The sequence below is a fragment of the Balearica regulorum genome, chromosome 11 (assembly GCF_011004875.1).
Source record: "Balearica regulorum gibbericeps isolate bBalReg1 chromosome 11, bBalReg1.pri, whole genome shotgun sequence".
Classification (NCBI taxonomy): Eukaryota; Metazoa; Chordata; class Aves; order Gruiformes; family Gruidae; genus Balearica; species Balearica regulorum.
Genome location: NC_046194.1, coordinates 10,842,318 through 10,869,162, shown reverse-complemented (window position 1 = coordinate 10,869,162; position 26,845 = coordinate 10,842,318). Strand labels below are relative to the sequence as shown.

General features: G+C 54.1%; 1 protein-coding gene across 12 annotated transcripts in view; it reads right to left on the bottom strand.

The window, feature by feature from the left end:
• DLG3 (discs large MAGUK scaffold protein 3) overlaps nucleotides 1–26,845 on the bottom strand; it is a 79,131-nt gene that overhangs the window by 27,995 nt on the left and 24,291 nt on the right. For 4 of the 12 annotated variants that reach the window (XM_075763259.1, XM_075763260.1, XM_075763261.1 and 1 more), the window contains 2 exons: nucleotides 11,729–11,782; nucleotides 4,176–4,226 (listed from right to left, as the gene is read on the bottom strand). In XM_075763259.1, the coding sequence (XP_075619374.1) occupies nucleotides 4,176–4,226; nucleotides 11,729–11,782 (105 nt within the window). Of the gene's footprint in view, nucleotides 1–60; nucleotides 234–4,175; nucleotides 4,227–11,728; nucleotides 11,783–24,961; nucleotides 25,706–25,800; nucleotides 26,002–26,845 lie in introns of those variants that run through there. The other 8 variants (XM_075763264.1, XM_075763267.1, XM_075763268.1 and 5 more) reach the window with 7 other exon arrangements.

Sequence of the window (26,845 nt, the reverse complement as noted above, 5' to 3'; positions counted from 1 at the left end):
CCAGCCCTCCCGAAGTGGTTCCCCCGCAGCTGCAGCTGCCCAGGATGCGGGAGCCCTTACAGCATCTGTTGCACCCCAGGGTGCCCAGCTCAGGGGGCAGAGGGATGCACGGCTGGAGGGGAGGCTGGTGCTCATCAGCTGAGGCACTTGATGCAGCAGTGCAGAGCACTGAACAGATGGAGCAGGAGAGTGGGAGCCACTGAGGACCTCCCTCTCCACTGTGTCTTCTCCAAGAGACTCTGAGGCAGGCAGCAAGCTGGGGAAGAGGGGGTGGTCCTTGGCGGAGAAAACCTCCCCTTGCTGGCTGCTTCCCAGGAGGAGACACCGATGCTGCAGCCAGCATGGAGCAGTGGGGTTTGTGCCAGTCACCAGCACTCCACCCCTGCCCTCTGCACCCTGGGACACAGCCCCAACATGGAGCCAACCCAGGGACCAGCAGTGCTGATGCCAAAATTGGCAGGATTATGTGGAGGGGGCTGTCAGGATGGAGCAGGGTCTCCAGTTCTGCCTCCTCTTCCTTCTGGACGTGCTTAGAGCATCACTTGATTTTTGTCCTGCTGAAGTCTGCCCAGGGAGAATCCAGGGGCCGTACCGTGTCTCCAGCCCCATGCTGGCAGCATCCCAGGATGAGTGGCCGTGGCCCCGCTTGCAGAATCCCCATTAGTGACACACTCACAGGTGCTGCTTCCAGCTCCACGCTTGATGCAAGGGGACAATTCCTGCTTTTTCTGCTCTGCCTTGAAAATCAGATGGCTCCTTGCCTTGTTTTCTTATGCGGAAGAGCTGACACTTAGTCACATCATATCATGCCTGCCTCTCTTGTACACAAATAGGCTCAGGCCAAGCTCTCTCCCGGCTGCTCACAGCCCCAGTACTCAGCGTTAGGTGATGGGGAGCTCTGCCCTTCTGGGGAACCTGTGGCCAGGAGGGCCACACTGGAGCTCAGGGTCCCTGGGATCATCTAGCACTAGCAGCTGGCTGGGGCTCATACTTTTCCCACAGCAATTTGGGCTCAGCATCAGCTCTTGCAGCAACGCAGAGGTCTCTGCTCTGACTTCATGCCACTCATGACACAGCACGTGGCATCTCCGGGAGCCACCAATGGCTTTCACTATGCAACGCTCTCCTGCCGGCTGGGATTTGGCCAGCATGTGACAAGGAGGCACTCAACGGTGAAAGGTCTGAGGCTGTTCTCCTTTCTCTAAGACAGATTCTGGCTGCCCTGTGCCCAGCTCAGAAAAGCTGCTTACAGTCACTGGAGACCCAGCCTGGCCCCAGCAAGGCAAGCAAGACTGTGCAAAACAGTCTCCAGCCATTTGTTGCGCCTGTCTATGGAAGGGTGTGCTCCAATGCTAGCTACAAAACATGGAAATGATCCAGGAGGTGTTTATTTTTATTTTGATAAACCCTGAAATGGAGCTCAAGGGATTTCTTAGCTGGCATGGGGTTGACATAGACACTGGGGCAATTCCTGCTGCAGACACATGTATGGTGGGTAAACATAAAGCCACATCCCTCTACAGACAGCAGTTCCTCAGTTATTGCCCCTGAAACACTGCTGCATTTGCCCTTGTCTTTACAACAAGGACAAAGATTAATAACAATGACAGACCAGCAATTTTGGGGTACACTGAGGTCATCTCTGGGAGCCAAACACCCCAGCATGGGGACAGCCTCACCCACAGGCACCAGGGTGATTCTCCTGCAGTAAGATGGGGCTGTTGGATCCCACTGGGGACCAGGTGAAAGGGAAGGACCTGGGTATGGTCCATGCTGGCCCTGGCTGCTAAAGACTGAAATTCCCTCATGGTTTCTCACTGCTGGAGATGGAATCGCTGCCAGGCCCTGTGAAATGGGGGCAGCAATGACTGCTGCCTCTCCATGCAACCCTGCCAATACTCACCCTGCTCCTGCTGTGGGCTGAGGACAGAGGATGCTCTAAAGAATCCCTGAAAACAAGGCTTTTGCCTCTAAATTGGGCCTGCAGCGAGAAGCGCTCAGCTCAAAAAGGAAGCATCCCCTAGGCTGGTTTTGTCAGGCACGTCAGGGAAGCAGTGGGTGAGGCGGCAGCCCCAGATAACCTTCCGTCCACCCACCTCTATGATGCAGAGCCAAGGGGAAGAGGGAGATGACTAAAGGCAGAGAGGAACAGAATAATGAGTGATGCATCTTCCCCTGCAACACCGGCCACGCAGTGAGGCCGAGCCAACTGGCGTGGCAGCAAGGAGGAGGCAAGGTGTGCCATGGAGTGCTGCGGGCAGCCTCCTGCTCTGGTCATCCTCTATCAGCAGGGCTGTGCCTGCTTCTTGGAGCAAACCTTGGGCCAGCTTTTACTACTCCCTCTCCATCCCTGCTGCTCCCTGGATACCAGGGGAAAACTCTGTGTATTGGGTTTGTGTGGCAAGGTTTTGGGGAGGCTACAGGGGTGGCTTCTGCGAGAAGCTGCTAGAAGCTTCCCCTGTGTCTGATAGAGCCAATGCCAGCCGGCTCCAAGACAGACCCGCCGCTGGCCAAGGCTGAGCCCATCAGCAACAGTGGTAGCGCCTCTGTGATAACATATTTAAGAAGGGAAAAAAACAACATAGTGAGAGCTTTTGCAGCCAGAGAGAGGAGTGAAAAGATGCGAGAAACTCTGCAGACACCAAGGTCAGTGCAGAAGGAGGGGGAGGAGGTGCTGCAGGCGCTGGAGCAGAGATCCCCCTGCAGCCCGTGGTGAAGACTGTGGTGAAGCAGGCTGTCCCCCTGCAGCCCATGGAGGAAGGATGAGGGGGTGTAGTGATTCCACCTGCAGCCCATGGAGGACCCCACGCCGGAGCAGGTGGAGGCACCTGAAGGAGGCTGTGACCCTGTGGGAAGCCCGTGCTGGAGCAAGCTCCTGGCAGGACCTGTGGACCCAGGAGAGAGGAGCCCACGCCAGAGCAGGTTTGCTGACAGGACTTGTGACCCTCGTGGAAGGGACCCACACTGGTGCAGTCTGTTCCTGAAGGTCTGCACCCCATGGGAGAGACCCACGCTGGAGAAGTTTGTGAAGGACTGTAGCCTGTGGGAAGGATTCATGTTGGAGAAGTTCATGGAGGACTGTCTCCTGTGAGAGGGACCCCACACTGGAGCAGGGGAAGAATGTGAGGAGTCCTCCCCATGAGGAGCAAGGAGCGGCAGAAACAACGTGTGATGAACTGACCGTAACCCCCATTCCCTGTCCCCCTGTGCTGCTGAGGGGGGAGGAGGTAGAAACTGGGAGTGAAGTTAAGCCCAGGAAGAAGGGAGGGGTGGGGGGAGGTGTTTTAAGATTTGGGTTTATTTCTCATTGCTCTACTCTGTTTTGCTTGATAATAAATTAGATGAATTTTTCTCTAAGTTCAGTCTGTTTTGCCCGTGACGATAATTAGTGAGTGATCTCTCCCTGTCCTTATCTCAACCCACAAGCATTTCATTATACCTTTTCTCCCATCTAGTTAAGGAGGGGGAGTGATAGAGTGGCTCTGGTGGCCACCTGGCCTCCAGACGGGGTCAACCCACCACGCTCTCCCTGCCCTGTGCCATGCTGGCTTGCCCCTGGATAAGCCCCATCTGTGGGAGGAGCTAATTCTTGCTACAGCCGGTGGTGCATGCCATCAGCTCTGTGTTGCCAACAGACAAGAAAAGGCTTGAGCAGAAACTCCCCCTGTTGCAGTCTGGTTTACTAGGAAACTTGTCCTTGCTGCTTAGCATCCCTGGGCTGTGTACCCCGGAGCAATGGGGAGTTCGGTGGCAGGGCAGCATCATTTCCCCGTGCCCAGCTGTGGGGTGCACCTGCCCACATGCTTGCACAAGCACAGCTCCCTGCACCTCCATTTTCTGGCAAAGGCAGTGACAAAGAGCCTCCCTACCGGCTCTGCGCTGGTGGGTTTGTGGGGGCGAGGGTGTGAACAAGGGAGGCAAGGGAGAAGCTCTCCTCCCTTCTGGAGGGGTCTGTGGGGCGGGGAGCAGCAAGCCCACCTCTCCCTGCATTGTGGAGGCCATGAGGGGAAGGCAAGTCTGACATGCCCAAAAGCCTCTGGAGGGAGCAGGGAGCAGCGAGGCTAACCTCTCCCCATCAGCTGGTGTGGGGATATGGGGGGTGCCGGCTGCACCAGTGGGAGGGCGAGTGGGAAGAGGTAGCAAAGGCTGCTGGGAGGTGAGTAAAGAGTACTTACCCTTTCCAAGACGATCTCCTCGTATTTGAACATCCCATCACTGCCATTCACCTGGGGAGAGGGAGACAGCACATTATGGCTCTGTGCCAGTCCTGGAGAGATTTGCTTTTCCCTCCTGATAGCTGAATATTGAGAATCCAACCTAAAAGCTGCGCCATCATCACTGAAAAAACCTTAAACACAATTGCTTGAGCCTACCCTGGAATTAAACCATGCACTGCTTTTCTTTCTGGGCATGAGCCAAAGCCAACTGACTTTAATGCACTTCAGCACAAAGCTTTATTCTACGGGCTCATTTCTCCAGCCATGAAAAGGAACACCACTGAAGACACAAAAAGAAATAAAGCCTTTGTTACGCAGCATGTAATTAACCTCAGGAATTCACTGCTGCAGGAGAAAAAAAGAAAGGGGGTCAGTCCATTCAAAGGAAAAAAATGTTTGTACATAATAACATAATAAACACCTTTAGGAGCTTATATCTTTTAAATCTTTGAGTAGCATGACTGTGTTAACAGGAAACTCAGAATAATTCATTCTACTGAATTAGTTAGGTGCAAAGGAAACAAGGTGCGAGTGTAGGGCACAGTAAGAGGGGAAAATATTGTGATGCCCTTATATAAAAAAAATGGTGTAGCCTGTCTCAATGCTGTACACCATATTGATCCCCATGCTTAAAAATCTCCCACACACAGAGCATCAAAGCAGAGCTCTGGGAAACGTAATGGCTTGAAAGAAAAGGGGTGCAACTGTAGGTTCTAAAATAAGAAAGGTAAACATACAGGTCAAAACCTTCCATTTTGCCCATAAGCAACAATGCACAGGAAAATAAGGCAGCAATTTCACTCCAGGTCATCAGGATCAGGCCATAAACAGCTGCCAAGGTCTAAAATTTAGCAAGGTTTGCAAAGCAATTGGCTGTTGGAACATCCAGAGCTGTTACACTCACCAGCAACAGTTTTGGAGGGGACTGGACTCAACCTCAGAATCTGAGTCACTCTGGGGAACAAAGGATGGGACGCAGGCAGATCTGCATGGCACAGCAGAGGTGGCAGGACCCAGGGCTCAGCAGGCAAACGCCTCTCCCATCATGCAGCCCTGCCTCTGTCTGGGACCCCTGGACAATGTGCAGGGTTCCTCATGTGGAATTTACATCCACCATTAATTGATGGCTTGTAAATCATATGGAGCCACTTCCTGTATGCCCTCTGTATCCCAAACCAGAGCTGCCATGGCTTCATTTGGACACAGGTCCCCTCATGTGGCACCAGCACAACAGTTGTGTCCTGCTTGTTCAGCTCTCTGCTATCTGCCCCTGCGGAGGCACAGCCCAGCCACCCTCCAAAACCCCACAGTGTCATGAGATGGAGGGGACAGCAATGATCATTTATGCTAAAGCCATCATCTGACACCATGGAAGGAAATTCAACGAGGCGGCTAAGAGGCCCTATTTATAGGTAGGAAGAGGAAATGGAAGGTTTTCTAGGTGTGAATAATCAGGTGCCAAGGTGAAAAAGCAGTTCTGCATGCCAGGATTTGGGATGGGGTTGTGACCTCTGCGACACACACACCCTCATTCCCTGCCTGGTTCAGCCCTGCTGAGGCCAAAGCAATCCCACACGGTGTTGTGGGTACCATGCTTCAGGAAGGATGAGGTTGTGGAGAATCTGGAGCGGAGAAACACTATGGGGGTTCCAGGGAACATGGACTGAAAGGGTTGTCCCTCCTCGGATGTGCTCTCTCAGCCACTGGAAGATTTCAGGGCATGGTTTAGGGTCAGAATCCAGATGCTCCAATATTAGGATGCTCTGATCTTCCCAGCACATTGGGAAAGGCTTTGGTCAGCTCTCAAACAGGACCCCTCTGCAGAAAAGCACTGGGAGTAGTGGCGTTAACCCACAGCAGGATCCCTGACAGCCTCAGAGAGAGAGAGACATGTGGCTAAGTGCCACCTCCTGCCCCAACACTGCCCTGGACCGTGCTCCTGTGGGCATGGGGGCATTGCTTTCCTCGCCACAGGCTCCCCCTCTGCCATGGGTTGTTTCCCTCCTTGCATTCTACTGTACTGACTAATCCCGAGTGGAGCCAGCTCACTGGCCCATGCCGCCCTCACAGCCTCCCTCACTGCAGCCTCCAGGCTCATCTCGTCTCCGCAGCTGGTAGCCCAGTGGTGTGGGGTTCAGTTTGCCTCTCCTTGGCTTTCCAGCAACTTGGATTCCTGGCACCCTTCGCTACTACACACATTGTCCTCTTCGCTTTGGCATTCAACGCAGTTGCCACACAGCCAGCCATATGCACACCCACGGCTGCAGAGGAACAGCACATACATACCTACAGGATGAGGATGTGCAGAAATCTTTGACAATCTGTGAGCTGTGGAGAGCCAGCAGCGCGTGAGTCCCACCAAGTGAGTGGCCACTGCTGGCAAGCACCTCAGGTACAGAGACACCCTGGTATGCAGCCCCATCAGGCACCCTGCTACCAGGCAGGTGAGTTTGGGGCAGCCCTGCTTCCCAAATCTTGGGGCTGCCAATGCTGAGCAGTGTTTTGCATCACTCCCTGAAAGTAAATGATGTTGGCGCTCGCCCGGCGTGGCGTGTGTTAGGAGCAGCCTGCTCTGGCCAGGCATGCCAGGGACAGCCAGGCCTGACCGTGAAGTTTTAGCTCTGCTTATGTTTCCAAAATCCATGCAACAGAACGCCAGCTAATTGCATAAGGAGGCCAAATGGAGAACTTAATATATACCATGTAACCAAGGGAACGAGCCAACAAAGCAAACGTTCCAGAGTTGGAATATTGAACACCACTCACTCACTGACAGCAAAACCTCCCTGCAGCACCCACTGGAGCCGCCGTGACCTGGCTCTGCTACAGGGTACTCTCTTTCACCGGTGCCCTGCACTCCTCCCCAGCTCCTGTTTGGGGCCATCTCAGTGCTACAGGCTCAGTTAGGAGATGCTCAGCTCCATTGCCCCTGGCCAGGGAGAGCACACCCCACCCTGCTGCCATCTCCCCATGTAATGCCTGCAGAGCTAACTGGGGTGCCAGGAGATAATTAGCTGTTCCCCATGCATCCTGATCCTAAGCATCATTTGATTTCTCATGGACAAGAGTAAGGGCATTTTTTTCCAAGCCCTTCCCATGCAGCAAGCCCACCAGAGTGCTCAGGAAGAGGCCCGCTTTGCTGGCCTTCACTTCCCTTTCGTGTTTTGAGCAGCAGGGAAATAGTTAGCTATGATGACATTTAAATCGTCAACAGAAGGCTGCAGAGTTAACACTCATTTGATAAACAGAAGAGCACACACCTTCCAGAGCTACGGCAAGCTGTCTGCAGGCTCTGCCGGCCAACACTGCACCAGTGCACGTGGAACACGCTTTGCAATTTGCTAGAGAGTCAGGAATTTTTTTTTAAATAAAAAAAGGAGGCCAAATTTAGAAGACTAAGATGGGGTTCCTCAAATCCAACCCAAATAGCCCACCAGGCTGCAAGAGGAAATAACCTGCAGGAAGGATATCACTACCCGCAGCCACTTTCTGAGCAGGATCTAGCCCATATCTTGTAGTTAGGATGTGGTGAGGACAGGCACTGAGACCTGGTGGTGGAGCACCATTATCAACATAATGAAGAGAGTCTAAAGGCTGCAGGGTCAGCCCTCAGAGGTCCCTGCCGGACCCAGGGGTGGAGGGCATCTAATGATGCCTTGCACCTGCCCCAGCGAGAGGAAAGGAGAGCAGCCCTGTGCCAGGGCAGCAGGTGTGATGGCACCTCCTCGCTGACATGGGCACTGGCAGTGCTGGCAAAGGAGAGCTCTCCCTGCCTGCACATGGCAGGGGGCCCAGAGAAAATAGGTCAAGAGCTCCCTCCCTTCACCTCCCTGCATTCATGCGTCCTCCCACAGCACCAAGACCTACTGACTCACTACCAGCTAACCTCTGGCCTCAACCCCCTTGCGTGTGTTGCCCACGGTGTTGGCCTTGTGCACAGAGTAAATAAATGTCATATTTCTGGTCAGCCTTTTGCTGAGATCCATGTGGATGAGCCTGCTGAGCTTGGGCAGAGGGAAGGGGTTTGAAGCCTGACAGCCCCAGCACACAGCTGGGAGGGCTCCGCAGCCATGTCTGTGGGAACTAGCAGTGAGATGTCACACCACCAGTGCTTGGGACCAAAGTGTGAGGTTGGCAGTTTAGTTTTGATTTTTTTTTTTCTGTTTTTTTCAGGCTTACAAACAAGTTTTGCCCTGCTCAAAGGCACTGGATCATGGTGGACATCTCTGCTGCCCCCCCACCCTGCAATGCCTGCAGCTGGGGACCCCGGCAGCAGAGTCAGTGCTGCACAAGGAGGTTGCCTCTGCGCTCACTCGTGGCAGAGCCCGGAGCTTCTGTGGCACTCACTAGATGAGATCAGGCCTGGGAAGCAGGCTCCCTCAGACCTGGCTTTTAGAGACTGAGGAGGTGGTGGCACCTCACTGCTGGGCAGCGGGGCAGGAGGGCTTCAAGGACCCAGGCTATGAAATCTTCAACTCCTCAAAGACTTTGGAGTGACCTTCCCTGCTCACTTTAGGACTGCCTGGCAGCAGTTCCCATTCACCCGGGGCAGCAAGAAGTTTTTTCAGCTTCAGAGGGAGCTCTGAATTGCAGAGACCTTGTCCGCCATGGAAACTGTGCTTCCAATGCTCCATCTCCCCGCTATGGACCTGCTGGGCAAAATACACCAAGGGGTGAAACTGAGCAACCTGGAGCTGGCACAGGTGATCCCCCCCCAGCACCTGTTCTTTTGCTTCAAGGGATGCTTTTAATATATCAGGAATTTTATAGGGATTTATTTGGGTGCTGGGCTATGCACAAGTTGCAGGCAGCAGAGCTGAGCCCTGGCCCCAGTGGTGAGTGGGACCCGGTGCTGCAGCTCATACCTTACAGTGCTGCTGGTGCTCTTGGAGATGGAGGTGGGTGGATAGAGAGATTGAAATGTGGAGCAGACTTCTTGATAAACAGGCGGGGCCAGATTCAGCCCAGCAGCTAGTCCAATGCAATCAATGGAGCTAGAACAGGAAGGAACTAGACTACATCCATCTGTTTATCATTAAGGAAAGCATTGAATAGTTAAGTAATTAAAGACTGGAATATGTGACGTTAACCCTTCCAAATACATACTGTACCAACAGGTTTCAGCTTTTGGGTTTGTAAAAAAAAACCTCCATGCTTTCAGATTTGCCATTTTAGTGTGCTCTTCTGCAGCAAGCCCCTGGTGTGGCTCCTTTGCTGATCTGGGAAACTGCTGAACGGGAGGTTTTGGGGTGGCTTCCCTGGAGCCTGAGGAGCCCTGCATCCTGGAGAAGGCAAGGATGGAGCAGGGCTCATTTCTGTGCTGCTATGACATGAAGTAGAAGGCATGAGGGTTTCCAGGCTGGAGGCTGGGAGGAATCAAAGTGAAGCGTCTCCCCTGCCCTGGGCACGGGCTCCTCCAGGCACCCCGCAGGAGGCACATGGCTGGGCATGGAGCTGGTAGACCCTGCTCTGCCCAGCAGACAACAGCCACAACCTGCCCCTTCCTTTTGACCACTGCAAGACAGATGGATGGATGGATGGATGGAGTAGGTGACTGCCATCCCCAGGGTGATGATGGTGCCTGCCAGGGGTGCAGAGCAGCACCCAAAACCTGGCCAACCAGGGGCTGCAGGAAGGGAGCTCATCCAGAACAGCAAGAAGGAGCTGCAGCCAAGGCACAGGGCAAAGGGGTGGACAGGGACATGGAGCTAACAAGGTGGAGGGAGAGGGGGCAGGAGGGATATAAATTTAATGAGATGGAGTTGGGGGAGGCAGCCAGGAGGGCAGGAAAATGGAGTGCACTGTGGTGGGAGGAGGCAGCAGCTAGTGCCATGGGCGGGATCCCTGCTACTGGCTTCTGCAGGGCTTGGGAGCCTGCCTGGTGTGACAGAGTCTGTCTTTGGCCCTCGGGCTCACCTCTCGCTGCCCTTGGGCACACAGACAGCAAGGAGGGACAGGCACAGCTGGAGCCTGGCAAAGTATGTGGCACTGGTGGCTGCCATAGCGAGCAGGCAATGTTCCTCCAAGGGAAAGAGGGTACAAAACAGACACGAAAGCAATCTTTCCATCCATAAATACCTCCCTGCCCTGCCTGCAGCACACCACTCACTTGCCCCAGTTCAAACTTGCAGTGTGTCTTTCCCCTCCAGGAGACATCACCCTTTTTCCAGTTCCCTGTAGAATGGCACCAGCCAGGTGAGCACAGAGAGCAGGCTGCACTGCCCTGCAGCTGGGGTGCCCAGCACACTGCAAGAAGCCTCCAACCCCATAAACATCCTGCCATGCCATGCGTTTGGAGAAGAAAACCTTTAGGGATAGCAACTCTCTTCTCTCACGTTCATACAAGGCTGCTGCACACAGGACCACCATGCTGAGGGAGGCACCAACACCTTCCTCCCCAATGCCGAGTGGGTTTGGTTCAGCACCCAAGGCATAATTAAACCAAAAAACTAGGGTTGCAGAGGTCTCATCTGGGCTTCCTTTCCTTTTTTTAGCCCTGCCCAACCAGCCCAGCACAACTCTGATGCACACTAACCCCATCACAGTCTGTAGGCTGAGATGTGCAGTTCTTTACAAGGAAGGTTCAACCACCAGAAGTCACCTGCAGCCTTCCACCATGACTGCAAAGACAAATCAACCCCAGCTCTGAGTCCTGATGCTGCTTCATTAATGTGGAAGACAGCTGAAATTTGCTGCATCAGAAGACAATCAGGTGCAAAGGATCTAGCCCTTGCAAGTTATCAACTGAGCTTCCTTTGGGGAAAAAAAGGGAGCACCCCACGAGCACGGAGCGAGTGCTGCAAAAATCCATACTGGCCACCCTGCTCCCTCCATCCCCCCAGCAGGAAGGATTAACAAATGTTCTGGGAAGGAATGCAGAAGCGTGCAAACCCTCTCTGCAACAAACCAAGGAAGATTATCTTTATACTAGGCCAAGAGTGCCAAATGCACTGTGGCTGCAAACAGTCACCAAGTCACTGCTGGCAGCCTTCACTGGGAGAGGAGCAGTAACTGATGGGTCCTGCTGCCCTGAAGACCAGTGGGTGTGACTCCAGCAAGCACCCAGAGAGCCCTGCCTCCCTCCTGAGGGGTCAGGGCTGCTGAAGAGGGATAAGGCAGTGCAGGAAGGTAAGGGAAGCCTCAGCAGAGTCTCACAGCCACCCTGCATGGCAGGCTGAGGAAATGGCTGTGTGGGTAACCCTGAAAGCAGCTAGCCCAGCTGCCCCTGCTCCTCTGATGCCTGCTTACCTCACAGTGTGCCCCTCCAAGTGCCTCCTGCCTTGTACCCTCCCTGTGCTGGAGCCTCCACCATTGCTTGCTGCGAGCCTTGGCTCTGCTCAGCGTCACCCAAGCAAAGTCTGGGAATGGGATGTGCTATGGAGACATGGTGCAGGTACCAAGCTCCTCTGCCACCTCACTAGGCTCCTCCTTGGAGGAGCCTTTCCTGCACTGCCAAGCAGGGAAAACACACCACTTGTTCAAAGGAAGCGAAACAAACCCAGGAGACTTACAGAGAGCCCTTGTTCCAGCGAGTCTGTGTTCACGATAATAGGAGCAGGGTTGGCCTGTGAGGAGACAAAAGTGGGATGTCACTGAGCTGAGCAATGAACCAAGTCCTTCATGGTGCACTGCCTCTCCCCTGGCCATACCACCACTGACCCTCCAGGCCAGGCAGAAGAGAGCAATTCAGGAAGGGCTCTGCTCTTGTCCCTCCTCTGGGCACCCAATAGCCCTGGGACAAGAGCAGGGCCACAGCATGGCTCTGGGCATTGGTCCTCTCCTCAGGCCTGGTGTGTCCCAAACACCCCATGGCTTCAGCTGCTGGGAAAGAGACAGGGAAGACTGGAAACTCTCCCAGCCTCAGGCCAGAATCCCACCAGCACCAAAATTTACTTGAAAACCATGTTACTGAGGGATTAGGAAATAGGAGGAGTAGGGAAAGAAGTCCTTCTGAGGGAGGGATCTATTGCCAGCAGACCAGCCCTGAGGCCTTCATGCACATACCAGCAGCTGCTGCTGCCCCCCCTAAGCATGGGACCACCATGCCCTGGGAGAGGTGGCAGCGTTTTGTCCCTCATTCTTGTTATCCTTGGGGTAAACCCTCTGCTCAGCATGCTTGGCTCATCCCCCACAGCACCACATGCATCTCCCCTCTCTTGCAGGGCTCCTGGTAAACCTCTTTCTGGGTCCCACTCCTCCTGGGCTGCCCTCAGCCCATTAGCTCGTTGCACATCGTAGGAGGGACACATGCGCAGAGGGCAAGCGTAGACAGGAGAAGGCAGGGACGAGGCCCTAAAGGGAGGGAGGGTCTCTTGGCAGATGGGCACGGGGGAAGCTGGAGCGCCGGCGGCCGGAGGGACGGGGGCGGCGGACGGGGCCCCCGAACACCGCCCGCTGAGTCCCGCCGCACCGGAGCTGTCCAGCGCCCCAACCCTCCTGAAGGCACGGTGCCCCGCGGAGCCGCAGCGCAGCCCTTTCCCGCCGGAGCAACCCCTGCCGGCGCGGCTGCTGGGGCAAGGGAGCTGGGGAAGGCGTTTGTCTCTGAGCGGGAGCGTGAGGGAGAAGTGGCAAAAAGTGAAAAATTTAAGAGTAATTACAAGGCTCAACACGCAAAAGCAAGTAGTGCAAAATCTGGAAGGTCAGGGTTGAGTTGGGATTCACATCATCATTCCATGGCTCATGTGGCGAACAATAGCCAGAGCAAGATGGGGAAACACTAAGAGGCATGAGCTACATGGGGTCATGAACTCTCTGCCTTAGGGCATCATAAACATCAGAGTCAGGGTCAGGAGCAAGCAAGTCAAGGTGTGGGCTAGTGCAGCAAGTAACAGGAACCACTGTCTGCTCAGTAACGTGGGTGGTTGAATTGCACAGCCCAATGGCCTCTGTGAGTCTGATATTTTTGCAGGAGCAGGCTACCTCCTCATTGCCCTCCTCTGAGTTTACACACCCACGACAAAGACCAACCTCCTCACATAATCCATCATGGCCATCACCACTGCCTCCTGTTTCAGTTGATCATATTTCTGGACTTTTCAGTCTGCTCATTTCATAGGTGGGAGAGTTTAGGGGTCAACAGGAATGTGGTTTAAATCTTGCCCTGAAAGGTTCTGCTCTCATACGGCTCATTTATTCAGATGCTTTCTGATCTTTTCTGCAGCCATAACTACTAGTTGCAAAACCATAGTTTTTACGGCAATTAATTCTCCAGCTCAGGCAAATATGACCACTTTCAAGCACTCCTGCCAAACTCCTCCCACACACATAAGAGAATCACAATTTTCAGGTCCAATGTCTTGGGATCTCCATGGCCCAGAAGCAACGTTAAGCTGGGAATATCCCCTCTCTGGCAGTACACAGTACTTGTATTTAATCCAGATAATTTGTGAGATAGCATATACTAAACCTGGCACTGGCTTTTATTAGTCCCCAGTGCAATTCTAGGAAGGGATTCCACATTTCAAGGCAAAAAAGCACTTCTACTGCCAGCAATTAAGAAACGATGGATATTTGAACCTTCATGTGCCAGAGACCAGCTCTTATTAGATGAGTTTCCAGGAAGGATACAGAAGAGGCAGCCTAAGTGAATGTAGCCTGTCACGTGCCCCATGATTTATGACATGAATTCAACTCCACAAATGATGCTTTAGATCCCTCCCAGGGAGAAGTGCTCTGCATGATAATGTTATAGACGCTTTTGCAGGTCCAGCCTGAGTCCTCCATTGAGCCCCACCGTGGTCTCTTTGTTGAATTACTAATAGCCCACAAATCACACATCACATTGCCTCGCTCACACTGTGGTGAGCCCTAAGGACATATTTTGTCTAGCCTGCTCACTGCACACTGAGCATCCTCCGCAGCCATTCCACAATAGTGATTTTTACATCTCCAAATACTGCTAGGAGCACAATTTCCCACTCAGGCTCCAGATGGGACCCAGGAGATGTCGAATGTGAGTGGCTGCTTAAAACAGTCACACACGATCAGGAGGAACTCAGACCAGGAAATCCCCACTTGCCTCCTGTGGCCAGCTATTCCAGCTACTACAAAGGTGTTTGGACATTAGCTCTGACTTCCACTTGCAAATATTCCAACATTTGTACCTTGCCTCTTCTACTGCAGAGTTAGCCAAGACCTAAGACTCAAAAATAAGCAGAGGGCTGGAAAATGCCTCTGCCTCCCTCTGTCAGGCAGACACATGTACTGAGCCGTCTGCTAGCCAGGGGAGGAGAGAGAATGTCATCATTTTTTGCTGGGCAGCAGGAAGGTGCTGGTGAATTAACCATGCCCTCAATTCTATAGTGAATGGTAAGTAATTTATGGCCTAAGGAGCAGGGGGTTGCTGCACGCAGAGAGGATAGGGAACAGGGCTGCGCATTCAGGTCACATTCAATGGGGGCCGTCAGATCTCTTCCATCTAAACTGCTTCATCACACTATTATTATTTACCAAGCCCTGTTTGCACTTGGGGGGTTTACAAATAGAAAGAGAAGATGTCCAAGCCCTACAGTGCTCACCCCATGGCAGCAGGACCACAAAAGCCAAGGTGTCCCAAATTCCCTCTATCAGGCAGAGGCACAGGGGGCTGCACAGATCCTTGGGCTTAGGGGCTGGAGGTTGCAGGAAAGGTGGGACTCAGGGAGGACCTTGGGGAGTGAGTGGGGGGGTCACTGCACAGATGCAGAGAGGTTGATCTAGGCACAAAGCCAGTGAGGCAGAGGACAGCTGTTGGAAAAATCTGGGCAGCAACAGGAGTCAAAGGAAATAGTGGTGAAGGGGGAGGAGGTTTGGAGGTCAGGATTCAAGAGCTCTCTGGTCTCATGGGGGCTGACAGAAGCAGAGCCTCACATCCACCTGTGTTGAGGCACCAGCACTCACGACAGTCCCGGTGGCAGCCACAGTACAGGTCCTAATGCAGGGAGCAGCAACCTGCCCTGTGCAGCCCCCAGCAAGGGGCTGGGTCCCTGCAGAGGCTCTGGGAGAGCCCACAGCCCATCTGGCGGCAGCTGTCTCCATGGCTAAAGCCAGGAGGAGGCTGCAGGTCTGCGTGCAGGGCAGGATGGACGTTTCCTCCCCAACAGCCTGCAGCCTCACCTGCACTGGAGCAATTCCACTGCAGCATGTGCAGCGAGCAGCAAGACCATCGGCAGCACTTGGACACACCTCAGGGGCAGGATGTGGCCTTTCAGAAACAGCTTTAGGTATCACCTCTGGACAGTCATCTGAGAGGGACTGCTGCTCTTTGGGCTGTATTTCTGGTAAGTGACTGGCCCTGGCAGCCCAGGGGTCAGCCACAGTCACTTGGGGAGCAGCCAAGCCCCAAACATCTATAAGTATCACCCTTCACCTCCATTTCTATTTCTATTATCTGCTGGAGCAAAGATAGGAATTGCAAAACATGATGATTTTCCAAAACTTCCAACCAAAAGAAAAACTGCAATTAAATGCAAATGGAGGAGGTTTGTTAGCTTGCTTTCAAGGGCCAAGCCTGGCCCTGTGGCATTTCCCCAAGGACTGCTCTCAGTGCTGGCACATGTGAGCCAAGTGGGGAGACTCTGAACTGAAAGTTCAAAATATTCTCTCCAGAGCTGAAATCCCGAAGCTCTGCAACAGCTTCACATCCTCCACAGAGCTGGCACAAGGGCCAGCCCACAGAGGTCAGGAATTACATACATCCTCCAGACAAAATAAATGTGCTGCAGATGTCCCAGCCCAATGGCAACTGGATTGTGCCCACATATAAACCCATTTCCATCTTAACAAGCAACAGGACTCAAACAGGAGCCTCCAGACCTGACAAATACCAAGCCTAACACACAGAGCTGGTCTCCATGGGAGGCTGGTGTGCTGCATGTGTCACACACTAAGGCATGCGCAAGACAGGGTAACTATTTGTGACACTGGGCAAAAGTGTCACATGAGAAGCAAAGTAGTAACTTAACTCCTTTATTTCTACAACTTTCCCAGATTGGATCAGACTGAAAAGTCAATCTGCCTTTTAATATCCTTTGCTTCATACCATCTGAGGTATAATAGTAACACTCAAAAGGAAATGGCTCTGGAGATAAGTGAAATTCAGTCTTTACATCTTTTTAAAAGCTCTCAGGGGCAGAGGCCAAGTGGTGAGATGCCCAATAGACGCATCAAAACAGGGTGGACACACTGGGCTGCTTGTACTCTGGCTCCATCTGCTTTGATTCTTTTTTTTTTTTTTTAAAGGGTGTTAAACCATGGACAAAGCTGTGCATTTACAGATATGAAAGCAGTTGCTCTGTGGCAGATGCTAGCTGTGAACACACAGGTACCGGCTCGGGGATGCCAAGGATTGGTGTGATGCTGCCGCGGCAGCAGGGTTAGCTGCAGGATACCTGGGCACCGACAGGCTTCCACTGCTGGGGAGGGAGCAGGTTTGCACTGTGCTAATGAATTAATTTCACAGGAGCAAGCCCAGGTCCTGCTGGTGCAGCACACATGGCAAGCCAGTGCTCACCGCCACTCTCCCTGATAAGCACCGACACACTCATCTGCTTCGTGCCAGACTTCCCTGCCCTTTGCACAGATGCTGGTTTTCCCAATACTGGGGCTGCCTCCTGCACCAACCCAGAGCCCAACATATAGCTGCCAAAAACATCACCTTCCAAAGCACCTGCGATGACACAACTCCTCCACAGCAACCTATGGGCACTTCTGAGGTCAAGGCAGGACAGAAACCCACTGCTGAGGCTTCCCGTGCCCGAGGTAAGGGAGGGGACAAGCCCCAGCTCTGTCCCTGCCAGAGGGCAGGTGTGTAGAGCATAGAGGTGTTGGCACCTTCCCTCCAGGCTGCTCTGAGCTACACACACACACACACACACACACCCCCGCCCAGTGCCTGCATGCCTACAGACCCCCTCAGCTTTCACCTGGCTGTGCCCAGGGAAGCCATCTCACAGACCTCCCATTAAGAAAGAATGCATGGCACATCCTTTCCCCGGACTGAAGCCTGGCTCCCAGCTGGCTCACAAGATGAAGGGCTTTTCCTACATCTCAATAACAAATCCATCCCTTCCCTTCTCAAGGGAAGAGGTACCACGCTGCTGCCAGAGGCTGGTCTCCTTCTCACAGCACCTCTTTTTGCCTTCACGAGCTCTTTACACAGCGGCCAGAGCTAAGGGTGCTTGGGAACATCAGAGGGCTGCAGAGCCCCAAGGGACAGCTGCATCCCTCAGGGCTCCCATGGGATGGGATGGGGAAAGGAACCAAGAGAAAATGGAGGCTGGAAACTTCTGGAGACTGAAAAATTTAATGGCCAGAGATGAGTCTCCCTTCCCTTTAACTGGGCTGGACAAAAGAACTCTCTTTGCATTTTTTTCTCACCCACTGCAAGAGCAACCCTGGTGGCTGACACTGTTTGGGCAGGGAGAGACACACACCACCTGACAGTGTGCCTGCACAAAGGGGAATGACAGGCTGACCTTGACCCCATGCCTTCCTTCTGCACAGTACAAAATGTGGCATAAGTGACGTCGGAAATTATGCTGGGGCCAACTACGGAGCTTACGTGTGCCCAGACCCCCTGTATCGGTGCTGGTTATCCAGGCACCAGCTGCTGCCCATGCCACTGTCCTTGGCTCCCAGCCAGCGTGGTGGCCTGTGGGCAAGAGCATCCCTCCTCTCCAGGCCACCTCTGTCAGAGTTGGGCTGCTTTAGCAGCATAAGCAGGCTCCAGGGCTGTGGCAGCAGAGCCCCTGCCCCGCGGCTGCATCTTGGCACTGGCTCAAAGGACCACAGCCATCCGGAAACGAGGATAGCAGGACTTGAAAGGTCCCTGGTCACAAGGATCTTTGGCAAAGCCACTGAAGTGCCCCAAGTGTAATACAAATACAAGCAGCTACTGAAGGTTTAATCTTTGTTTTGGTGCCTTTTTTTTTTTTTTTTTTAAGCATAAGCTTAAATACGGACTGGAAAAAGCCTTCACTCAGCAGGGAAGGAAGAAAGCTTCCTCAAACAGAAGATCTGTGAAGTCTAAGTTTCCATTTAGAAACCATTAAGGCCAGTGTGTTCATACTTGAAAGTTAGACATCCTGTTCCAGGCTCAGCCTGCTAAAATAAGTGACCCAATTTGCAGAGGTGCTGGGCTCTGGTAGCTTCCCTCTGACCTGGCGGTACCAAATAAAATTGACACAATTCTTTTTTCACAGGAAGAGTTATTATCATCTGAAAGACTCACATCCTTTTTTCCCCCCTTTCAAACAAATACATATGTACAGGGGGAAAAAAAAGAGTGAATAAGGGATGATGTTAAAATAAAAATTTCTTTGGTCCCTGGGATTCAAATACCCTGTTTTCTTCTCTTCAGTAAATTCCAGTGCAGACCTAGTTACAAAGGGTTAAGAAACATGGTTTTGTGGGACAAAAGCAAACCAAGATCCATCAACAGAACCTCAAACTAGATTTCCGTTAATACAAAGGTGACAAGAGGGTATTTAGCGCCTGGTCCAGGGCACTTTGGAGCACCACATGTCCCCAAAAATAATTACACTCTCTAAGCAGTCCTTCAGTGAGCCCCATCCAAGTGAGCTTCTGCAGACTAAACTGTGAACTTCATTTCAATTTCAGGTATTCTGAACTTGTTAAAGGCTGTAGTGAAAGTTTTCATCTCCAAGTCCCTGCTATATGTTCATAGTATAGTGTTGGATTTGCAACAAGGGCCCTTGAGGGATCACTGAATCATGCCATCTTTGCATGTGTTAAAACCAGCTGCAAGCATTAGCACAGCCATTGCATCCACAGCACTGGCACAACCTTACAGCGAGGGTTATGCCCATTCCCAAATCACAGATGTGATGCTCAGCCAGAGACACACCACCCCTCCTGCCAGCACACAGGGTTTGGGATGGCAGGCAGAGTCCCCACGCCCCAACCACACTCAGTTCCTTGTGCCTCAGCACAGACCAGTGCTGGACCTGCTCTCTCCCAGGACCCAGAAACCGCAGTCCCCTTAGAGAGCATCCTGTCTGGGGTTGTACGCTGCGGGCGCCCAGCACACAGCCATGGCCGCAGCTGATTATGGGCTGATTAGTCTTAATGACTTCCTCTCTCTAAATGAGCATCCGCAAGCTAAGGAAGGAGTGGAAGCTCCTTTCCTCCCATCACAGCATAAGACATGCTGAAGAGCTTACCCAAAAGAGGCAGCTCTCCAGGGAGTGCGACGGCTTCTGCTTTGCATCCACCTCCCACCCACCTCCACACTCAGGGTACCTGGATGGAACCTCTGTTACAGCCATCCCCAGGGTTTCCCTCTCATGCAACCATCTGTGGGATCCTCCTCCCTTGAGCACACCCTGAGGACAGCCAGCAGATCCCCGCTGAATCCCCAGCACTGGTCAGGATGAGGCTCAGGCAGGTCCCAGCCACATAACACCCAAAACCATGGGGGAAGAGTCAGGTGGAAAGAGTCAGCCACGGGGGTGTGGGGAGCATCCCTCTGGCAGGGGTTGAGGGCAGGTGCTGCCACGGTGGAGGCTGAAGGTCTTCCTGCCACCCCCAGGTTCTTCACAAGGAGTCACTTCTTCCACATTGGCTACATCCCTGATGAAACCTGCCCATGCCTGGCCCTGGCTGCCTCACTATATGCACTCTCCTCCTCCTCCTCTGGTAATGTGGCAGGGCCATGTCCTCCCATTTTTGGCAAGTACTTTCTTCTTTTTCCACCTGTTGTGCTGATAGGATCTCTCCCACCTATGTGGCTTCAGACACTGCCTTTACAGCAGCAGCTACATCTCTGCTATGGGCAGTTTGGACACCAGCTGCAGAGCCGCTCCCTGTACTGCTCCCAGGGCGCTCTGGCAGCTAGACATCACAAAACCAGCAGTGAGGTGCAGCTCTGAGGCCACGATCTGCACATCTGGGCTGGGTGGCAGGCAGCAGTTGGTAATCCGTCCAAAGAGGAGCTAAGCTCAGTCCTTCAACTCCCCATTCTAATTCCAACATTATCCCTTACTGTATTAATGGGACATGTCAGAGGGGTCAGCAAGCGCAAGCACACAGCCCCTGTCTGAGGGATTCACGTGCTCAGGGGAAGGGGGAAAAGTCTTACAGGTGAATAAAGAAACCAAGGAGACAAACATCCTCAGCTGTCCCCTCCTAAATGAACTCAATATGTTTTGGGAAAGAGCACTGAGAACATCTGACCCTCCTCAGCCCGGTCCACAGGATGGCTGACAGCAGGACGTGGGATGGTCCTGGGGTGGGAGAGGGGAACTGGCTGACTTGGCATCTGGGTGTTAGGGCATAATTTTCCCCAGGAGACACACAGGGAGGGCAAATGAATTTATAAAGCATTAACTGGGCCTTGGTTCCAGCGGTTCCAGCTAGGCAGCAGGAAAGGAAGGTCAAGACCATCAGAAATACCAGCTGCCTCCCAGGTCCATGGGGCAAGGGGCTAAGAGCAGGCACAAAGGCTGGGTTTGGGGGAAGGAGAGCAGCTCAGCACCTGGTTTTAGCAACTCAACTGGGTGATGACAGCAGGATCACCAGACAGAGAAGCCCAAGAAATAAGCCGAGAGGTAAAATCAGATGGAGAGAGATATATTAGGAACAGACACACAGATTTACACATCATGAGTGAGGAGGTGACAAACAGGTCTGTGGGATGGGAATCAAACTCTCACAATGAGGGAGTGGAGTGCAATGAGGAGTGGTGGAGAGGGAAGACCCTCCTGGGACTCCAATTGGCAGGAGGACATGCTGAAAGAGATGCTGGAGGTGGAGGGAGGTCAGGGGGACCACCAGCAACCATCAGGGGCCACTCAGATGCATGGGGTCAGGAACAGACAAGCACCACGTTCAGTGATGGAGCCAGATGCGAAGGGCCTTTCACTACAGTTGTATCTACGTTTAGGTTGCCAAAAATACCTTTCACAGATTGGCTGTCTTTAATTAAAAGAATGTATCCTGTGCTCCTGGAGTGATGCAGAGCTTGTCCTGCCATGTGGGGCTCTGCATGGACACTCTGTGGGGAGGCTTTCCCACCGGGCAGCTCCTCTCTGCCCGTGTCCTCCAGTGCTCTGTCAGTGCTGGGCTGGGCAGGTCAGGCAGCAGTGCTTCCCCCAAATGCCCCTCCACAGCACAGGCACAGAGCAAAGGAGGAAAACTTCACCCCCTTCCTGTTTTGGCTTCTCTCCTTCCCTCCAAATGCGGAGAACTCCTTCCTCCTCTCTCATCCTCCACCTTCCAGTGCAAAGATTTAGCTAATTTCTTCTATGAATAGCACAGGAGTAGCCATAGCAACATCACCCTGCCAACCTCACCACCTCCATTGCCTCCGTGTCCCCAGTACCCCGTACCTGTCACCCTCCCTCACACCTCCCCAGGGAACATCTGGGGCTTCAGCCATTTCCCATGAAGCAACCTGCATTTGGCTTCCTGCCTGCCCCCTTGGTGGTTTCCCTCCTTCCTTCCAGCCATGCTGGCTCGTCGCTCAGAAACCCAGCCTTGAACCCCACAGCCTCCCCAAGGCTCTTTCTTCCCCCTGTCATCCGTGCCCCAGGAGCCAGGAGCCCCAAATCCATCAGCATCTGAATGCTCAGTGAAGGCTGGTGCTTCCACCAAGATAAGCTGCCCTGTGCTCACCAGAGCTTCAGGTAATTCCCCAGTGCATGGGAGGAACAATAACAAGCAATGTTTGTCCATGGAAAAACATCGCCTTCAGTGAAACACTTACTGCCAAAGACAATCAGGGAGGACTTGTCCCTCTCCTCCACTTGCCTGGCCATGAAACACCTCTGCTGGGGGTGAGGGCCATGCAAGCCTGGCATGCTCCGGGCACTTGCAGGTGGTCAGGGACTCATTGTGATCCTGCTCTAACCCCCTCCCTGCACCCCCTGACTCCTCAAGAGGAGGCCACAGGAAGAGGGGACAGCGGGACATTGCATTTCTGGACAAGCAGGGCCAGCAATCCTGGGGCAGCCCTGGGGGTGGAGGGCACTTCCCAACCACATGCTGGGGACCTGAAATGCTCCTGGCCCCTTCCCCAGCCATGAGAGGAGTTGCCCGTGCCCCAACCACCCCAAATGCACGCGAAAACACTGGTGAGACCCTTGGGACCCTCAAGGGGGGCCCTGCCCTGGCCACCATGCCTGGCACCAGGAACCTTGGGTGAACTACGTCACAGGGTCGGACCTTCCCTGAGGGACAGAAAAAAAGAAATGAGAAACCCAGCACTCAGATATTTCCTCCCCCTGTATGGTCAGGATTAGGGGTTCTCAGTTACTGGCATTGCCTGAGCAAGCTAATTTGCGTCCTAGAGAAGGAGAGAGGCAGGAGAAGAGAACCAATGGGGCACTGGAAGTGGGAGGAGGTGCGGGTTGACATTGGGACTGTGCCGTGTGTTGGGCAGCACATGTGGGCACATCTCACATGCCATGGAGCTGTGCACAAGGTCTGTGAGTACGCACGATGTCAGAGAACATATACCACCATAGGCAGTCGTGAGCATGTTTCCAATGTCAGAGCATCCACGGCCATGCCAGTGCACACAGGCGGCATGCACTCTCCTCTGCTCGTGTCAAGAAGCAAGTGGAGAGAAAAGACTTAACCGAGAGGTGGTGAAGCTCTCCAGGAGGTGAACAGTTCCTGCTTTCCTGGGGAAGCCTCCTGGCCTGCACACCCCTTCCCGCCTCTGCTGTTGGAAGTGCTTCCAGGGACAGGCAGCTCATTTAAAGGGGCAGCCCTGAAAAATGGCAGCCCTGCCTCTAGCTGAGGCTCTTGAGGACAGAGACCAGCTTTGCATCTGCAGCATCCAGCCAAATCTACCCAGAGCCTGACATCTCCCAGCCTCCCAGAGCCAAACCCATCTGCCTGGGCACAAGCCATGCCTAGCTGTTTCCATTTTACCACCTTTCGTCCCTCTGTCCACCACTGGACTGGGAAGAACATGGATTCCTGGTGGCTCAGGCACTTTGCACCCTTGGATCAGAAGGGGAGCATTGCTGAGGTATTTGCTGCAAAGCTTTACTCATTGCATTTGCTTCACATCAGGGAGCAATCCTGCCTGGTCTGATACAGACAGGGCACATACTGCACGTGTCACATTCTACATGCAGACCCCGCTATGCTCATGTAATCTCACACACTGGCATCCTCTGTCGCTTGCAATGCCGCGAGGAGCTTTTGATTTTTATTTTTTCTTTCATCTTCTGAAAGGCTAAGGCTGAGCAGAGATTCCCAACGTGGACTTTCAGAGCAGCCCAAGCCCCAGGGCTCCATGGCAGCACCACAAAGAGACAATGATTTCTCTTCCACCGTTGCAAAAACATGAAAGGCTCCCCTGCCCAGCCTGCCACAGCAGCAATGCATCTGGCATCGCTTCCTTCCCAGCCTGCTTGCAATTGTCTTACCAGGAACCCTGGACCGGACCTTTCATGCAAGCAGGAGTGGAAAGTAGGGACCAGACATACATCAATTCCCTGCTCCTACCCAGCTCCCTGAGCTTGCTGCTCTAGATAGTGGGGAAGGAAAGCAATAGCAAAGGAAAGATGGAAGAATGCTTGCCAGGAATCAGCAGGCGAGAGCGAGCCGAGACTGATTTTGATGCAAAGAGTGGCAGAGAAAGAGACAGAAAGCAGGACCAGGCTGATAGGAAGGTGGCTGGGTTTTTGGGTGCTTTCTGTAAACATCATCTGAGCATATCAGCTTTGAATCTATTTATTTCAACCAGAGCTACAGACTGAGAAATGAAGAAAATACAGGGGAAGGGAAAAGGAGGGTTGTGTTTTCTGAGGGGAAAGGAGGAGATAATTCCCACTGATTCCCGTGTGTCTGCCTGCTACAGTGTCTTGAAATAATAATTAGAAGGATCAATAAGAAATCATATGAGGTTTGAAGATAATGAATGAAAGAGGCAGAAGCAGCAAATTGAAATGCCTTTCTCTAAAGCAGGGTAAATTGTTTTTCAGGCAGGGTCTAGCCTCCATTTTAATGCTTTGCAAACAGCTCCAACCATTTTCTAAGCTGGCTTGTGGTTCAAAACAAGACTGGTCTCTCCATTTAGGGGAGAAAGAGAGACACAGCCTAAGAACAGGTCCTGGAGGAGAACACTAATAAAATTAATGTGTGTGGGAAGAAATGGAGGCAGTGAAATGGGGCAGAAAGCACACAGCATGCCAGCGACCAGAGCAGGGTTACATAATAATCTTGGGGAACAGGGACGTAGCAGCAGAGCAAGGAAACCACAACTCAATGGAGAGCAGGTGCCAGTTTCGGAGCGTTGACAAGCAGCACTGCAAGCCCATGAGGCTGCCCAGCAGGCAGCATGCCCCACACCTGTTAAACGCAGTATGATGGGATGGCCTCCACAATGCTGGCGCTTCAGGCAATGGCACTGTAAGGGATGAGGACCTCGGGTGGGGTGTCCAAAAAATATCACGCCCGATGCCCACCTTGTGCCGAGCTAGACCCAGCTGGCCCAGCTTGGCCCCCGGGAGACTGCTCCAATGCAGAGCTCCTACGCTGGGCAGGACTGCAGGGGCCAGACTGAGCAACGGCAATGCCAACCCGAGCGATGCCGGCAGCCAGCCCAAGCAACGATGATGGCCAACCGCAACAGCGCCAGCGTCCAGTCCCAGCAACGCCAGCATCCACTCCCGGGGTAACGCTGCACCCTGCCACGACCCTGCCACTCTCCCCAGGTTACACCCATCAGCCGCCCGCCCCGTCCCATCCCGTCCCTCACCGGGGAGCCGCTGCTCGGGGCTGGCCCGTACCTGCTCGTACCAGTCGCGGCTCGAACACGTGCACTCGGGCCACCAGCCCGGGCCGCTCCCGTTCACCTTGGGTGCGCTCTTCCCCGGCGGCGGCGGCGGCGGCTTCAGCGCGGCGGGGTCGCGGGCGGGGGGCCCCAGCTTGGTCTTGCCGCGGGCGGCGGGCGCGGCACCCCCGTGCGCGGGCAGGGTCTGCGAGCCGTACCCGCCGTAGCCGTACTGCTCGTGCTGCCACTCGCCGTAGGAGGGAGGCTCCATGCGCCGCAGGGCCGCCATCCGCGTCACCTCGTAGCACTCGGGGCACTTGCAGCAGTGGTGGTGCTTGTGCATCGCTGCCCTCACACCATAGAGCCGGCAGGGAGGGAGGAAGGGAGGCGGCGCGGAGGGAGGGATGCTCGGGGGGCGGCAGCGGCCCCCGCCCCGCGCAAGGCGCGCTGCCGCCTCCTCGCCCCCTCGGCGCCCCCGGCCCCGCGGGCGGGAGCGGGAGGAGGAAGGGGGGGGGGCGTGGTGGTGTTACAGCGCGGTGATCTCCGCAGGGGCGCGCCGCGACATCGTCCGCAGCGCCGCTCAGTCCCAGGGCCGCTCCCGGCGCGGGGCGCGGGGCAGCGGTTCCGTCCCGCTCCACTGCATAGGGCTGCTCAGCCTGGTCCGGCTCGGCTCAGCCTGGTCCGGCTCGGCTCAGCCCGGTCCGGCACGACTCGAGAGCGCGGAGCGCGGCACCTGCGGCGGCGCGAAGCATCCCCCGTCTCCTCCCCTCCCCGCCCCGACGGCCAATCCGCGCCGGCGGAGCCCCCGCGCCCCGCCCCGCCGATGAACGCGGGGGCTGAGGGGGAGCCGCTCACCGTGCCCCGTGGCCGCGCTTGCCTCCACTGGACGGGGCAGTTTCCGGGCAGCGGATCCGAAAGCCGCTTGCCAACAGCGGGCTTCGGGGAGTGCTCGCGCTGCCCCTGCTGCTCCCCGGCAGCCTGCGCTAGCAGGAACAGAAATCCTCTGCTCAACAGCCTCATGCAGCTCCTGCAGCTGCCCTCACCCCGTTCCCATGCCCAGATGCACCAGGCAGCTCTTGTGTAGCTCCATTCCTCTAGCCCCAGCACTGCAGTGGGCAGCCCTGGCAGCTTTGTGGTTGACACCAAGAGGTGTTCGCTTCGCATCAGCTGTGATCCGCACTGGAGTATAGAATAATTTTTCCAGACCTGAACCATGGTCACCAGCCTGGCAGCAATCTCTCTGTTGCATCCCCACGTCAGCTTTCACCCTGCTTTGCTGGAAATGTTACTGCGCGGTCCAGCCCAGCACCCTGGGGTTGCTGCCATTGCCCTGTAAGCCATGGGTGCATTGGGAGTGTAGAAACCCCAAGGGCCTTTCCTGGGCCTTCTGCCCACTGCCATTAGGGGATGGTAAAAGCAGAGCTGAAATGCCTGCTGGTGCAGCAGGGTAAGGACCCTGCTCCCAGTGCAGCTCAGGCAGTCCCTCATCTGTTGCAACAGAAGTGCCAGGGTGGAAGAAGTGCAGAAGAGAGTCACCCACACAAATTGAAGGGTAGAAACAAAAAACATTACAAAACCCCACATCTGACGAGTTAGAACCTGAACCTGGCCTCCTAATGCTTAAGGGTTGTAATAAACACGAGGGTGGGTGAAGAATCATTTGAAGAAATGGTATGTAAATATGTAGAAGAGCAATAAAAGGTGTGTGATAGGGGTCCCTCAGGACACAGGTAAAGGAATGAGACAGAAGGAGGAGAGGGCCACAAGTTGAGCCACAAGATGCGGTGGTTCAACACCCCAGTTCAGGCCGCAAGATCTGCAGGCTCCTACTGGCCTCATGCAGCTGGCGCAACATGGCCCTGCTCACAAGCAAGGCTGTAGGAAGAGGAAGGGCGTGATG